The following is a 16,675-nucleotide window of genomic DNA, read 5'->3' on the forward strand; positions in this document are numbered from 1 at the left end:
GAACGGGAGCCGAGGCTGGGCCTGGAGCGCTGGGCTGAGCTTGGGCATAAAGACCAGAGTCAATATCCACAAACAGGTGTTTTGGGAAGCTGCGCAGCTCATGGAGCGAGAAGGAAAGCAGCGGTGAGGCTCCTGGAGAGCTCAACACACCCGCAGGCAAAAGGAATTCCAGCCTGGCGCTTCACAGCTCTTCTCAGCGCATTTGGGATTCCTGCTGCTCCCCAGCCCAGCAAAGGCAGTTGTCAGTTATTTCTCAACTTACCGCTTCTGCTTTTCCAAGTTCTGCATGAGACTCAACTCAGAACCTTGGAAAACTCTTTGGGTCTCTCCAGACTCACAGAGTAAGATCTGTCCAGCCTGTTCTTTAGACTTGTGAAACGGCTTGGAACAACGTTTGAACGCTGAGGGCTCACCCAGAGGAGTCGAGACACGGCATTTCTCAAGATGTTAGATTTTAATGTTAAAAATGTAAAAAATAGGCCCTTTTTTTGGTGACAAAGCGCCAGGCAGCGTTCTGCACAGCTTTCTGCACAGCTTTCTGCACAGCTTTCTGCATAGCTTTCTGCCCCGCTGCAGACACGTGTCCTGCGTTCGGTTTGAACCCGCGGTCCCGTGTGTTTGTGTCGTGGCGCGTGGTTCCTGCCCCCACCCGCTGCCCACCTCGCTGCCGCCCTGTCTGTCTGTCTGTCTGTCTGTCTGTCAAATATCTTTGGACTTCTCTAGGGAAAACGATTCCCTGTGCAAACCTCGTTCTCATCAGGCTGCGCACCGGCTCAGAGCGCGTCTGGGGTGCTGGGTGTGTCCCTGCCCCAGCTCCTCCCGCCGCCCGTGGTTTATCCGCTGTTTGACCAGGGGTTGGGAGCGGCTGTGGGACTCGTGTGCGGGTGAGGGTGTTGAGATAGGAACCCAGAAACAGCACATTCCATAGGATTTATGAGCGAGCCCAGAAATCATGGAAGCCATGGGAGAGTTGAATGCTCTTTGTGTCCGAGTTTGCTGGTGCTGCAGGGTGGATGGGGAACGCTGGGCACCACCCTTAAGAAAGACTCTTCTATTCCTTTTTTCTTTCATGTTCCTTTAATTTAAAAAATTCTTTTCATCACAGCCTTAAAATCAATCAAAATAAAGAAAGCTGCAGCGGACGGGACCCGTGTCCCGCGCTCTGTACACGTGGAAGGTTCAATTTACAGAAAAATCAGTGCAGATTTCTTTCCAAAAGCAACAACCCATTCCATTATCCCCCCCAGTCCCCTCGGTGAGAAGAGGAAAGGAGAACCTGAAATACAAGTCAAAGAGCAAAAGAAGGGGTGGATCAAGCAACGATCAAATCAATATGGTGTTTATAAATACTCCTTTGAGCAGTTGCAGCAGAAAACAGCACCTTCAGAGCCCCTGGAGCAACGTGCAGGAACCGAGGAGGTTCAGGGAGTGTGAGATGTGAATGATGGTTCGTTATGGACAAGAATCGGCTCCTCCAGCTTCATTCGCAAATGATTTGATTCTTTCGATTACGGGGTAAAGTGAAAGAGGAGAGTGTTCTTTTCTCCCATAAGGGTTAGTTTGGGGGATTTAAAGGGATTTTGGACCATCCTCTGATACTGGGGCTTTTGTTCTTGTGGCTCAGATACAAATAGCTCTGGAAACCATTATTTATTTGGGGGGTCTGAGGCTTTTCCGCAGTTTTGCTCATTGAAATTTGGTGCTGGTTTGGTGGGCAGAGAAGGGCGGAGGTGCCGGATGGGGGTGGTTTCTGCTCTACGTGTGGAAGGGAGGTGAATTCCCAGAGATGGGGAGCGCTGGACTTCTCTAGGATTTGCCGTTTCGATGAATGTTCTCGTTGTAAGCGTTTGCGGAACGGTGTAGGTGAGCGCTGAGAGGGAAGAACGTCCGGAGTCCCAACAAGGGGCTTTGGGGAGCGTCGCTGAAGGGGAAGCTGGGACTGATTTTCTGCAGCAAACACAGGCTGAAATCTCCTTTGCGAAAAGGAGTTTGAGTCCTCCCCACAGCTCAACACCCGAGTCCCTGACCGGTGTTGTGGGCCAGCGAGCCCACCAGCCCCCCTGCCCTTGCAGTCCCAGCTCACACTTGCAGCTCTTACAGCGTCACCTGGGGTTCCCGACTCAGCTCCTCGGTCTCCAGGAATCGAGGCTCCAGCTCTTCACGTCCGTTTATAAACTGATGCGCTGCTGCGTGCTCCGCGTGGCGAGGCCGGTTCCTCTGTCCCCATGGGGTGAAGCGTTTCGGTGTCCAGGGGACTTCGCCCTTTGGGCCGCCTGCATAATAAAACTCACACGGGCTCCTGAACCCCAAAACTCCCACACAGAATCTGCTGGAGTCCTTTTCAAAGGTTCTGGTGGCAACTGAAGGGTCACTTGGGGTGTTACGGTACAGAGGGGAGAACCTTGCACAATTTAGAATGGATTTTTAAAGAATGATAATAAAAAGAGGGCAGAACTCCCGCCCATGCAGGAGAAGGGGAGCGAGATCTCCCAGTCCTGCATTTCTGTGCAGGATCCAGAGGCTCCTGACGGGTTTCTGGACACTTTTGTGTGGTACCTGACCACAGGCAGGAGCCCCTGGCGGGAGCTGGGGGACCTGGGGACTCTGCTGTTGCTGCTTTGGGGGGAATTCCAGAGTTCCAGCTGCGTTTGGGCTGGAATGGACACCACGTCAGACTTGCCCTGGGGAAACGAAGTGTCAGGCTTCTCGAAGGGGACGGCTGGTAGAACAGAATGTTTTATTGTGACTCGGAGAGGTTTCTACGAAAAAATTCACATTTTTTATAATACAAAAATATTCCCAAGCGAAAAATACACGTTTTTTGTTCTGAAAACTCATGTTTTTTTTCTTCCTAAGTGATTCCTTTTCCCTTGTCTGTGTTCTCTCAGTCACGGAGCTGAACGGGAAGGGTTTTATCAGAGTGGCTCATGAGTTCTTTTTGTTCTCTTTTAGGGATTATGCGTTTTCCTCTGATGCGTCCAAACAGATCCTTCAGCTGCTGGGAAAGGTAAGGAAAGCATCACTGAGAAACCCCAGATGCCGCTGGCGTGACGTGTGCAGCCCCGCAGGGCGGCAGCGGTGACAGGAGCGACGCCGCCCCACGTTGTCACCTCGGGGTGGGCACAGCGCCGTGCCCGAGGAGACGGTGTTTGCAAGGGCCAGAGCTCGTTTGGCAATGTAAGATCTTAGCAGTAATGGTTCTAACAGGGAAGGGGGAGGAAGACTCAGTAAAACCAAGCAGAAATGATTTCTTCGCAGCGCTGGCAGCTCCAGGTCAGCACCACGAGCCTGCGGTGGAGCTGAGCAGACAGGAGCCGCTCTCCTTTCCACGGGGAAAACAAACACCGCCCGCCGCCTGGATAACCCTTGGGTTTGATATTCTCACGGATTGTTCGCAGTGCAGGTAAGGGAACTGGATTGGTTGGTTTGTAAGGTACCAGCTGGACGTCACCACCGGGTGCACTTTGAGCCCTTTGACACATCTCTGACATCCTCTTTCTTGGCTCACTGCTCAAAGGCGTGAAAACTGAGCGGGCTATGGAGCCAAGCGCTTGAGGGGTTTGAGCTCGGGGCCAGGCTCAGCTTTCCTGTCGGTGGGGCTGAGCCTGGCCTAGGGGACCTGGCCACACAAACCCAGGAGCAGAATCAAACCCACCAAAACAACTTTGGGCTCTTGGTTTCCGGCCGCCGCCTGCAAACCCTGATTTTGCCATTTCCCCTCAGCTCAATGCAAAACAAAACATTGAAACGAAAATGGAAAAAAAGCCAGAAAACAACCCCCCAAACAACCCCTGCGGGGTGTCTGTTAAATTCAAGGCTTTGATCCTCTATTTGCACAGAAAGGAAGACATGGAGCTGCGAGCTCCGTTGGCCGGGGGTCTGTAAGCAGACGGCTGTGGGGACACGGATCGCAAACCTCTCGCCCCCCATCCGGGGGCTCCGTATGCTCCACAAACACCGACCGCCCGCCCGGGAGTTCAGCACCGGCGCTCGGCCTCGGCTTCCCAGCCTTTCCACGACAGCTCCTGGACAGCGGGGACTTGCGAGCGTTGGCTGGGACGGACACTTTTGGTTTTGTCACTGGTTTCCAAGAGGACGGTGAGGGAACAAGATGGGAGGCTCGGTCAGGGAGCTCAGGCGTTCCGAGCAGCAAAGCCAGGCCTTACAGGAGCGTCTGTCCCGTGGTTGCGCACATGCTGCTCCGGGCATGCAGGGACGTTCTCTAGGAACTGGCGCTTTCTTCTGTCCTCCGAGCGGGACACGAGTGGGGCCTGCGGTGCAAAGGGCGCTCTTTAACAAAGGAGGTATGAACCAGAACGGCATTTACTGCAACGCGGGGTTTCATGAGGGGATGACGGAGGAAGGGAAGGCTTCAAGCTTTGAGAAGCAAATTTGGGGTGAGAACAGGCACCTTTTCACTCTTTTGAACACTGTAAATAATAATAATTAAAAAACCCAGGCGGAACGGCCGCCCGCCCCCTCCCCCATCCCGGGCTTGCCTTCACATCATGCTCTTCCTGTACTGAGACTGTGAGCTCTGCCTGCCTTTGCAGTCCGACTGCTGCAGTTCCAAGTGCCTGTACAGGTCCCTCAGCTCGCGGATCTCCTGCAGCACCCTCTTGGCCTGGCTCCACGTGGAGGACGCCTCCCCCAGCAGCCGCTCCGACTCCTGCAGGATCCGCTCACAGTCCGACTTGGAAGATGATGAGCAAGAAGAAGGGGTGGTGGTGGTGCTGGTGGAGTCCTTGGTCTTCCTCTTGCCTTCCCCGTAGCCCTTCACCTCCGTCAGCAGTTCCTGAGTTTTTTCCAGTTTCAGTGCAACCAGTTCTTGTATCCGGGACAGCTGCTCCGGCTCCGCCGAGGCGAACTGAGCCTCCAGCCCCCTCCTCAGCACCGCTCGGTGTGCCGAAGAGTCCCGGCGAGACAAGATTTCTTCCATGGAGGCACATTTATTCTTTTCTGAGTGCGAGAGCTTTTTGGGGACCTGCGGCGTGTACATGGTCCCTTTGTCAAAGGAGTCATTGCGCTGGCCGGACCTGTCCCACGAGGTCACCTCCCGCCTCGGGAGGCTCCCCGTCCGCCCCTTCTCTGACGCTTTGACGTTCTCGGAGTCCGAGCGGCGCCTGCCGGCGGTGAGATGAGCCACCGACTTATCCAGATCCACGCGGAAGCTCTCCTCGCAGGTGCCGTGATCCTCGGGAGAGGCGTCTTCCTCCTGGATCAGGTCGAGCGTCAGCATGCCGTCCGACGTTGAGGTAGATGCCTAAAGAAACAGAGAAGAGACCCTCAAGATCATGGAGTCCAACCAGAACCTCAATCCAGCACTGAACACGGCCCTGAGAACCTCATCTGTGTGCATTCCAACCCCCCAGGGATGGCGACTCCAGCACTGCCCTGGGCAGCTGTTCCAACGCCCACAGCCCTTTGGGGAGAAATCACCCCAAATTTCCAACCTCAGCCTCCCCTGGCACAACTTGTGGCCGTTTCTTCCCTTCCCGTCACCCCGTGCCCTGTGTGGCCACGCTCTGCCGGGAACTTGAAGAATTGTGTCATTTCCAGCATCAGGACAAGGGGTGTCGGTGATGGCGAGGCTGCCACTCCACCAAAGGGATTGAACAAAGCAACGACCTACAAGAACAGAGGACCAGACCCAGGCAGCTCTGCGCCCTATGACAGTGTTCAGTTCAGCTCTTCTTGCATTTCCTTGTAAATGAAACAGTTACGAGGGAATTTTACCTACAGAGGCGTCTGGAATTCGTCGTACGTACCACAGCCATCAGGTGGCCCCGCGTGGGCGGGCGCCGGGAGTGCTGGATCTTGGCCCTGTCGCGCGTGGGGTGCGCCAGGTAGCTGTCCTCCTCCACGGTGACCTGCGGGACACGGCCCGTGAGCGCCGCGCCTGTCCGCCCTTCCCACTCACCACCAGCGGGTCTGTCTGTCCCAGCCAGCGGGTCTGTCTGTCCTAACCAGCGTGTCTGTCCCCTCTGTGCCGAGGTGGCGACTCCAGCACTGCCCTGGGCAGCTGTTCCAACGCCCCACAGCCCTTTGGGGAGAAATCACCCCAAATTTCCACGCTCAGCCTCCCCTGGCGCAACTTGAAGCTGTTTCCTCTCATCCTCTCACTTGTAAGTGGAGATCCTGCCTTGACAGCAATACACCCACCACCCAGTGCTGAGAAGGCAGATTAAACATTCCCGGTTGGACCCTAAGGGATTTGTGAAGCTGAAATGCGCCGGAGTCCCTGTCCCTCAGCCCAGCCGGGGCCACAGCCCATCTCTGGGGGACGGTGACGGAGGGAGGGGTTGGTGGGCTGAAGATGGAGCAGGGTGGGCTGGCAGATGGTGCCGCGCTACTCCTGTTCAGTTAATTCCTTAATTCAGTTCCACTACTCAAAGCTCCTTTGCGAATGAGCCCGCGGTGTCATCCCCAGGAGCAGCGGGTGGGAGGAAAGAGTCCCCGAAACCCCGGGAAACCGATCCCGTGCGAGGGCTGACGGGATGGGACAGAGCCCCTTGTCCCCGCTTTGCAATCAGCGCTGCAAATTAATCCCCAGGCTGGGATTAAACTGCCCCAAACCTCCGGCAGAGCCCACTCTGTAGGTGTTGGTGCCTGTGTTTGGGTGCAGTCCATAAATAAACCTCTTTGTGTTTCTTTTAAATAGAAATAAACTGGCTCCAGTTGTTTAAAACCTTCGGCCAAGATTAAAGCAGAGACAGAGCCTGGGCCCGGCCCCCGGAGTCCGGCTCACCTCGTCTAGGATGCGGTTCTTAGCGCGTGTGATGGCAGAGTTGAGGGCGTTAATCCAGGACTCTTTCTCCTCTGGACTCACAGCCAGGAAGATCAGATTCGGTGCCTACACAAGAGAGAATTCAGGTCAGTGCCAAGGACCAAACTCATCCGGGGACGTTTCTGTGCTGTCCCTGCCCACGGCAAAGCCACGCGGGCTCGGCTGCCTGGGCCGGGTGGGCAATGCAGGGCAGAGCGGGTCCTGCAGACGCCCCGGCCGCTCTGCTTGAGCCCTTTGCGAAGCACACCCGCAGTTCCTATCAAAGCCCAGCTTCCCGACCCAAAACCCGGGTACATCTCCATGTATGTGCTTGGTTGTATTCCCTCAGTGCAGCGGACCTGAGTCCCTCGCAGCAGAGTCATGAATCATTTTGGTTGGAAAAGAGCTTTAAAATCATGGAGTCCAAGTGTTCCCCCAGCCCTGGCACTGCCCCGTGTCCCTGAGAACCTCATCTCTGTGTATCCAACCCTCCAGGGATGGCGACTCCAGCACTGCCCTGGGCAGCTGTTCCAACACCCACAGCCCTTTGGGGAGAAATCACCCCAAATTAACCATCTCAACCTCCCCTGGCGCAACTTGCGGCCATTTCCTCTGGTCCTGGCGCTTGTTCCTGGGGGGCAGAGACTGAAACTCTGCTTCTCTCTCCATCTCCCCCTGTTCCTATTGATCCTGATGTGGTGAATGGATATTTAGATGTTTTTAACCCATCTGGGCTCCCACACGACTCGGCCCCTCCGGTTCCCCGGTGCCGGTGCCGGGCTGGCGGGAGCAGGCGGGCCCAGCGTACCGTGTTTCCAGGCTGTCTGGAGTGGGCGAGGGTGAATTTGCTGTGGTTCTTTTTACTTCTGCTTTTGGACTTCCTGAGCTCTTCACATTTCTCATAATCGCTCAGGTCAAACATCTCCTGGATGTTTTTTTCATCTTTTACCTGCAAAATAAACCAAAAACCAATCCAGTGAGAGCCTTGCAGTGTCAGGCGGAGAGGCAGCAGCTCTTAGCTGCGAGGCAGGGGGTTGAACATCCAGAACGTGTCCTGGGGCTTCTGCTCTGGGACGTGGTCACCAAAATATTGTGCAAAAGCTGACACCTTAAGACACCAATTCAGGGACAGCACCAATAGCTGTGCAGCGTTGTGCTGGTTTTGGATGGGGAGAAACAGATTTTCAACAGGATCGTTTGACTTGAGCCCCTTCCGGAACAAGTGGGACATATTTAGAAGGATAACTTGGAAATCAGAGTCTCCTGGGTTCATTCCTGGGCATTCCTCTGGGATTTCACTGCTCCTCCCACCCCAAAGTCACCGGGACGGGGCTGAACCACCGCGGGTGTGACCAGACCCGGGGGCTGTGCTTGGGGACCCTCCCCACCAGCTGAACGCCCTGCAGCCGCCTGCTGAGCTCCGAGCTCTGAGCTCCGTGCGGGAGGGTCGACCCCATCAGCGCTCCTGCCTGCTGGAGCCAGCACCGCCAAACTTGGAGGGATCAGGATTAACGCTCGCTATTTTTACCCCAGCAGCTGAGCCGCGGGGTGGATTACCCGCTCCCCACCAAGAAACACTTGTTGTTTCTCGTTTTCCCAGAAACGCTTGGTTGGCCTTTGGAGAGTCACCGAGTGGCAGCTTTGACGAGGTCTGTCCCCAGCGCTTTCTGGCTGAAGGCACATGGCTGGAGATAAATACCACGGAGGTTTAAATTGCAATTAAAGGCGTGACTTGCACAAGGTCCCGGAGGCTGCGCTGAGCTGGGGGGGAGCGGGTCTGTGATACCGCCCCACCACACAGCCCGGACCGCACGGCGGCGTCGCTCGGGGACGCACAAACGAGAATTTCAAGCCTGTCCTGCACATGGCCCCATTCATTTTGTGCACCCTCCCTTTCCCTCGCTCTCTCTAACGCCATCTCCTCACATCGCACCCCTACGGCACACGAGCTCCACTCTTTCCCCCCAAACATGAGGAGCGTGGGTAACAGGATGGGACAGACGTGGGTTTTGCGTGTGTGCTAAGGACAGAGCTGTGGGAGGTTTAAATCCAGCTCAATCTGCTAATCCCAGCCCAGGTCAGCGCAGGCTCCCCTGGGTGCTGGGAAGGCTCACGGTGACGAGGCCTCGGCTTTGGGTTTCCTGAAAGGAAAAGACACCTCCCCGCTTAATGAGTTTCCTCCCGGCTTTCGGGAAGCACTGAAGGAATTCCCCAAGATCTATTTTTATGAGAATTTAAATAAAGAGGCTGCCTAACATGCTATCACCAGATAAACTGACCATCTGGCCTTGTGCAATGACTGCGCTTCCCCCTCCATCCTTTGCCTTCGATCCCCCCAGTTTGTCTTGAGGAACGAGGAGGCAAACCCTGCGCACAGCTGTTCTGAACCCAGCAAATCCTTCTGATTTCTGCTCCTAACAGCAGCCGCTGTCTCCGGGCCGTCATGGGCAGATATGGAAATATCTCTGGCAGACAATGTCTATCTCAATACCCTCCCGGCACGTTTCTAATCAGCTTTGATCTCTTCCAGTGCCGTCCTGCAATCCACCTCTTTCCAAGAACGCTGGCGGAGTTTGCAGCAGGAAAAGCCGATTTCCCGCGAGCCCCGGCACGGCGGCCGAGGGACGAGCCCTGCCCGCGGATGCTTCCTCATGTAGGTCACTGGGACTCGCGCTCGGTAACGTGACGAGGCCACGGAGTGAACGGGCTGTGATTTGGCCATTCGAAGGTGGCCGTGTTCTGCCCCGCTGGTGGGAACGGGCGCGGGGGCCAAAGAAGAGGGAAGTGGGGGTGTGAGTGACAGAATACAGCACATTCAGGGTGAGGGTTGTCATGCAGCCCATCTTCTGTAAAATAAACCCAAAAATACCAAAAAAAGGCAACTCCTGCCTCCCCGCTGCCTGGTGGGCAGTGAGGCGAGGGCCACAGAGCCCCCTGGGCAGGCAGGTCTGCATTTAAAGGATTAAGGTGTATAAATCCCAGCGATTGCTGCTGCTCTTTGCTGTCCGTATTGCACCTACCCAGGCAGACAAACAATTGCAACGCTCCTAGAAATGCTCCCACGCTCCAGCTATGGGAGGGAAGGGAAACTGAGGCACGGGGCAGGAACCCACGGTGTCCCCGTCCTCTAAGACAAAGGTCCCTGAATGTTCTCTCCGAGCCCCCCAGACCCAGGGGCGGCTGCGGGTGCGGGTGTGGCTGATCCCGGCCCGTGGGCAGCGGTAGCCGTGCTGGCCGGCATGGCCGGCGCCGCATTCCTCACGGCCTCACCCCGCAGCTGCCGCTCGGGGCCGCCAGGAATCCCGCGGACACGGCACCCATGGCCCTCCTCCCCAACCCTGCGGGGTTTATTTCTGTCCCGGCTGCTTCCAAAGGGCTGTGCCCCCTGCGAACGCTCCGGCAACGGGAGCATCCCCAACGCGGTTTAAATTAACTTGGGCTTCTTGTTAAATGTCCTCCCTCATCCAGTTGTCACCTGTGGCGACTCTGAACCTCTTTGGCTCCTGGGCCGAACCAGGAGCAAAGTGCAGGAGCGGTTGCTCCATCACCGGGCAGAGTTCTGCCGTTCTCTTTTTTTGGTGATTTGCCGGAGCGGTTCCCTGTTGATGTGCAACATCCTCAAAGAAAATGCAGAAGGTACAGAAAAAAATCACAAGACACCAAGTGTAATGTATCCATGAGACACTGAGGAGGTCACAATGTGGCTTAACAAGAAACCTACAGATTCTCAGTAAAGCTGAATATGCAAACATGGGCAGTCTGGGGACGGCGGCAGCGTCTTCCCCTCTCAAGCTGAGCTGGGGGTTTCACTTCCTCGAGCTGAGCGGATCTGCCATGCAGCGACGGACAGAGCGGAGCCAAAACCAGCGACCGGCGCTGCTGGGCACCGGGGAGAACGAACCGCAGGGCCTGGGGACGGTTTGGGCCATCAGCTCAGGGCCAAATGGTGCCTCAGGGTTCAAGATGGCAGCCCCAGGGGTGTTGGGATCACCTCATGACAAGAAAGAGCTTGAGGAGCTGGAGCGAGATCAGAGAAGGGAACGGAGCTGGGGAAGGGCCTGGAGAAGGAGGTTTAGATGGGAAATTAGGAACAATTTCTTCCGCAAAGGGCTGTGGGTGTTGGAACAGCTGCCCAGGGCAGTGCCGGAGTCACCACCCTGGAGGGGTTGAAATGCACACAGATGAGGTTCTCGGGGACATGGGAACACTTGGACTCCATGGTTTTAAAGCCCTTTTCCAACCCAAATGATTCTGTGATTCTAACAGCACAGGCTCAGAGATACCAGAAGTGCTTTGCAGGCTCCATCACCCGCGCGTGGACTCCAGACACGACTTCAAATGTGTCCACACCCCCTTCCAGGCCGCGCTGTGCCCTGTCCGGGGCACCGTAACAAACGAGGAGCCAGAACAGACGGCTTTTCAAGCGCTCTTGTCCTTCATTGAGTCGATGCTTTTGCTGGCAAACAAGAAAAGGCTGAAGGAAGCGCCGAGGAGCGTTTCCTCATTAACATCTCGTCATCGGCGGGTCCGTCCGTGTGTCCGGTGGCAGCCCAGCTGTGTCCGTGAGTCTGGTGGCATCCCAGCTGTGTCCGTGTGTCTGGCCGCCCCTCCCCAGCACAGAGCGACAGCAAACACAACCATTACCAGAAGTTTGCGGGGGGGGATATTAAGTGATATTAAGAAGGTGGTTTTGCTTCGCAGAGCTCAGCTCACTTCAGCAGATCTTCTCGTGTGTGGTTTCTGCCCCGAATGCTTTTTTTGGCCCATGACCACGTGCTAAATGGTGAAGTTTGAGGGGTTTTTGCAGAAGTTGCTGAGTTTTCTTGCAGCAGGGGAGGATCGCTGAGCCACCCAGAGCCGTCCAGAGCCCCGTGCCCCGGCGCTGGAGGCCTCAGCTCCCGTTGTGCTGCACGGCTGGACGAGCACAAGGGGCTGGAGCAAGCTTCACAGCCTCCAGAGGCTGATGCGTCTTTCCCCAGGGATCCCCACGTGTGACAATTCCCCCTTCCCGGGCACCTCGTGCCTTGGGGAGACGAGGATTCTTAACCCTGCTTTCCAGATGGGGAAATTCAGGCAAAAGCAGATAAATGACCCGTTTGAATTAAAGCAGTGAGTGCACGGCAGAGCCAACGGGTCCTGCTATTTAACCCCTTTTTCTGTGCTGATGGGGAAAGGCCGGGAGTCCCGCTTTACCCGCTAAACCCGCCTTCTGCTCTAGAGCGGCCGCTGAGCTTAAGAGGAGCTGACAGGAGACACTGAGGTTAATGTGAGAGTCAACTCGTCAGCCCCATCCACCAAATCCACAGTGCTGCAGAGGCTTTGATGGAGCAGAAATAATTTATAGCAGAGGAGGACTTGGATCTTGGATCTGGAGCCTCCGTGCCCATCGCTGCAGCAATCGGGCTGAGATCAACCTGTCTGGTGGCCGTTTCCACTCGGGTTTTTATCTGTTGAATATACCCTCAAGATCGAGTCCAGGTGTTCCCCCAGCCCTGGCACTGAACACGGCCCCGAGAACCTCATCTCTGTGTATCCAACCCCCCAGGGATGGCGACTCCAGCACTGCCCTGGGCAGCTGTTCCAACACCCACAGCCCTTTGGGGAGAAATCAACCCAAATTAACAACCTCACATCTGGTCAGTGGGTGAAAACGTGGCCATGCTGAAAAATGAACACCCAGTCCATACCGAACACCCAGACCCTACCGAACACCCGCTGATGTGAAAACACCCGTCTGCCTTTGAACAACAACTCTCAGAAACACACAAGCGCCAGGCAGCCACCTCACACGTGTCCCGCCGTCCGGACACACACCTGTCCCTCTGTCTGAACATACATGTGTCCCTCTGTCCCTATACACGTCCTTCCACGTGATCATACATGTGTCCCTCTGTCCCTACACACACACGTCCCTCCGTCTGAACATACATGTGTCCCTCTGTCCCTACACACTCGTGTCCCTCCGTCCGTCCACACACATGTGCCACACACCATGTGCTGCAGCCGCCTCATAGCCAGTGATTCCCAGTGACACAGACATATTCCCAGCGACACAGACAGATGTATTCCCGGTTCCCAGTGACACAGATATGTTCCCGGTGACACAGACAGACATATTCCTGGTTCCTGGTGACACAGATATGTTCCCGGTGACACAGACAGACATTCTCCCGGTTCCCGCACACACGCCCAGACGTTCCCTCTGTACCCGCGTTCCTGCACAACCGCAGATTCTTCCATATAAAGACATCGGCGGGCGCCGCTGCCTGTTATTTATGGGCTCTCACACACACTCGTGCACGCGGAGCCGCTGCTGCTCCAGCCACACGTGTGCTGGGGGGTTCTTTTCCTCGTTAAAAAACGCACGGAACAAACACAAGTGCTGCGGGGTCGGGAGTCGCAGGTTTAAAGAGGGTGGGTTTGGGAGGGACAGACGGACAGACGCATCTTTTTCCTGCACATCTCCATCCCTGTATTAACACATTCTATCTTGCGCAGGGTTTCCAAGCGGAGCCGTTTGCTGGTGGTTTATTCTCCAGGTTCAAGGAGCTGAGGTACAAACAGAACCCCCGGCGGCAGCACAGGTGTGGGGACATCCCGGTGTCACCTGGGGCTGTGGGGCGGCCATGAGTTCAGAAAACACTCTGCTTTTGGTGGTTGTTTTCCCCGGCAGGATCCAGAATCCTTCCCCTCAAAGGGAGCTCACTCTGCCCACCCGTGCGGCTCCTTCCCCCGCTGAGACGGACCCCAAAGTTCCAGTTCCTGGCCCAAAAGCTCCAGTTCTGTCCCCGCTAAACTGCGCTTAAGCGTACATTTCTACTCAAGCACGTGCTGCTTTGAATTGGGACCCCGGTGCAGAGCAACCAGTGACCGGTGGAACACGAGGCGCAGGTCAAGCCCTTCCTGCCGTGTCTGTCTGTCCGGCACTCTCTAAACTCCGTCCCATGGCCCCAGAGCTACACAAGCCGCTTGTCAGTCGTGCCAGACGAGCTGGGGAGGAACCCGTGCTCCATACTCCGCAGTACTCCCCGAATAGATTAATCACAGGTTTTGTGCCTCGTTAGCACGAGTGCCGTCTCTAATAGTTCTGTCTCTGGACCTGCAGACACGTCTGTTCCCCACACCCGCGTCTCTGTGTCCTGGAGCAGCCAAGAGACAGAGTGAGCTGTGAAACGCCAGCACATGGCTAAGCCTGACCTAGGCTGTCAGGCTGCGCTTAGGCTATTTCTGTGTCCTAATAACCCCTGATCCAGCCGTGATTCCATTAGCCTCTAAATCAAATTACACTTGGCACTCCAGACCCTTTTATCTCTAAGGGGATAAAGCTCAGCCAGGTAACAACGCATCTGAACAACAGACCCCCCCAGGGAATAACCCACTGGTGGGTGAAAACCCCAGCCAGAGCCGTGGGTTCACCCCACACCCCCGGCCTAAGCCCGGCCTAACCCCAGGCAGCCCCTGCCTGTCTCGGCACAGCTCTGCCCCGAGTCTGCAGGTGTCAGCAGAGCTGGGCCTGGGCATTTCTGACGAATTTACCAAGACAAAAACCAAAGGACAAGGACAGCGGGATCCCAGCGGCCTGCCAGTCACATCCCATTAATGCTCGCCTAAGCCCCACATTAAACCCCACACCCCGGTTGATGTCAAGCAGAGACGAGGAGGGAGGAGAGGGGACATGTTTTTTTCAATAAGGGGTTGCATCCCTGCTTCAATTTCCCCGTTTTCCTCTTGCAGGGAGGAAAAACAAATATAAGAAATAAAGGACCCATAAGTGGCTCGATTCCAGTCGGGAGACCAGCTATCCCAGCCCAGTTATTGAGCCCAGCCATCCCAGCCAGCCCGGCGCACCGGGAGCGGGACCAGCGTCACGGGCACGGAGCACAGCACCGAGGCACTGAGGACGGAGGTTTGAACCCGGAGAAGCGGATCCTGCCGTGTGCGCAGCGCTGGGAACGGGTCCGGCTGCCACGCACCCCACGGCTCCCACCCGCTCCCAGCGCCGCGCCGGGGGGTCGGGCAGAACACACCCCCGAGAGAGAGAGAAAACCCCCCAGGGCCCCGACTGAGCGCTGGAGCTTTTCATATGCAAAGGGCAGGAAAAAGAGGGGGATGGGAAAGGAAAAGGAAACCGATCCTACCTCCTTCTCCGAGATGTAAAGCTGATCTCCCTTCAGAACCACGTAACGGTTTTTCCAGATTTCCCTAAAAATGCCTTTCCCGCAGAATTTCCGCACCCAGCCGACCTTCTCGGGCTGCGCAGGTTGCTGGTTTCCATCCTGGGGCCCCTGCACAAAGGCGGAGGGAAGAAAACAGGCGGAAAATCGGGATTATTCTTCATTTTACGCTCCTCGTCCCCCTCCCTCTGCCCCAACTTGGCCCCCTCCCCGGCCCCGCTCGGCGCCGCCGCCGAGGGTTCGGTTCTTCCAGGGATTTCGTGCTGCAGACACGAAGCAACAACAATAATCCGGGTGCCGGTGCGGAGATCGCGGGCAGGGTTTTCCCCGCGCGTTATATAAGAAAAGCTGCCGTGTTCCACCCGCACAACGCGCGTTTCCCCGCGGAGAGAGGAGCGGGAGGGCGTCGGGCGCAATTTAAACCGCCGGCTTTATTTACTGCAGCAAAAATCGCGGGTTTGAGCCTTTTATCAATTAATCCCCAGCGGCAAAAATCCGCGGCCGGGTTTTTATAGCGGATGCGTGGATGGAGAGCGGGGTCCGTGCGGGCGATGGTGTCTCGGGGCTTTATGGTCTCCTTGCCACCCGCAGCCGCGGATGGCGTGAGCGGGGGAGGAAGGCGAGCGGCCGCGCTGCCTCTGCATCTGCCCGGGGGTTGTTATTTTGCTAAGCGAGGGTGGGGGAGCAGCGGCCAAACTGGAAACCAAGAGCAACCCCCCCCATCGCACTCACCCTTTTTGCAGAATTGTATTTTTTCATCATTCCTCGGCGCTGGGGGAGCTGAGGCGTGGGCGAGGGGCTCCCTGGGGTCCCGAGGAGGGCGGACGATCCTCCTCTTCCTCCCCGCGCTCCCGGGCGCTGTGCGGATCACGGGCGCTCTCTGGTTACGCGCGGAGCCGCCCGGCTCTGTAATCCATCCTCACACCCCCGCGCCCCCAGCACCATGGCTGGGCCGGCCGGGCCTCCCGCTCGTCCCCAGCGCGGTGACGTCTGAGCGCACCCGCCGCGCCACCGCGGCTCCAGCGCCGTTTCGTGCGGATTCTTTGTCTCCGGCTCCATCCGCGGCTCGGGGGGCGCCTGGGGTCAGCGGGGCAGCGCGGGCGGCCTGGGCTGTCCCCAACGTGTCCCGCTGTCCCCGCCGTGTCCCGCTGTCACCGCTCACAAACCCTCCCGACCAAAGGCACAGCGCCGGGCGGCGCCGGGAGGGTCTTTCTGCCTTTGGGATTTTAAAGCTCAAACCACTTTGCTGAGTGTTTCCCTGGGAGGGTCTGAGGGCAGGTGAATGAAGCCCAGCGAGGTTTAGGCGCTGCTTAGAAAAACCCCTTCTTCTGTTTATTTGGTCTCTATAAATCCCACAAGCGCAGAGCTACCTGAGCCGGGGCCAGGGCGCCAGGCTGAGCTTAGAGAGATGAAGAACAGAGAGAAAACCAGAGCACGGCACAAGTTGTGTTCAGGTGAAGAGGTGGGTGAACTGTGGGTCAGCCCAGCAGCCGCTGTACAGCGCGACCCCTCCAGCGCCGGGGCCGGCACCGCCAAACCGAGACCCCAAACCCCCTGCAATGAACACACCTGGGCCGGCACCGCCAAACCGAGACCCCAACCCAAACCCAAACCCTCTGCAATTAACGCATCAAGGGTCCCAGCGACGCCTCTGGAACCGCGACCTGCTGGACCCAAACCATCCTCGGGTGTTTGCGGAGGTTTTGAGTGAGGGGCCGGGGGTTTGTGCCTTTCC

At 56.8% G+C, this 16,675-nt stretch overlaps 1 protein-coding gene and 1 long non-coding RNA gene across 4 annotated transcripts; one reads left to right on the plus strand and one right to left on the minus strand.

Annotated features, from left to right (window-relative positions):
- Positions 1 to 1,058: 1,058 nt before the first annotated feature.
- On the minus strand, positions 1,059 to 16,114 carry PLEKHO1 (pleckstrin homology domain containing O1). 3 transcript variants are annotated; one of them, XM_065857821.2, is made up of 7 exons: positions 15,673 to 16,111; positions 14,905 to 15,051; positions 7,575 to 7,715; positions 6,749 to 6,853; positions 5,769 to 5,870; positions 4,500 to 5,263; positions 1,059 to 4,271 (listed from the first exon to the last, which is right to left on the minus strand). In XM_065857821.2, exons 1-6 carry the CDS (start codon positions 15,700 to 15,702, stop codon positions 4,502 to 4,504), a joined length of 1,287 nt encoding a protein of 428 aa, XP_065713893.1. In that variant the 5' UTR covers positions 15,703 to 16,111; the 3' UTR covers positions 1,059 to 4,271; positions 4,500 to 4,501. The 3 variants fall into 3 exon arrangements, with proteins under 3 accessions (XP_065713893.1, XP_065713894.1, XP_071656529.1); XM_065857822.2 differs by having other exon boundaries at positions 1,059 to 5,263; XM_071800428.1 differs by lacking the exon at positions 5,769 to 5,870 and having other exon boundaries at positions 1,059 to 5,263; positions 15,673 to 16,114.
- LOC139825903 (uncharacterized) lies at positions 6,743 to 13,351 on the plus strand. The gene is made up of 3 exons (XR_011736061.1): positions 6,743 to 6,873; positions 9,297 to 9,419; positions 13,265 to 13,351. It is a non-coding gene; the product is annotated as an uncharacterized lncRNA (long non-coding RNA).
- Positions 16,115 to 16,675: the final 561 nt, after the last annotated feature.

Source organism: Patagioenas fasciata, chromosome 30 (assembly GCF_037038585.1).
Source record: "Patagioenas fasciata isolate bPatFas1 chromosome 30, bPatFas1.hap1, whole genome shotgun sequence".
Taxonomy (NCBI): domain Eukaryota; kingdom Metazoa; phylum Chordata; class Aves; order Columbiformes; family Columbidae; genus Patagioenas; species Patagioenas fasciata.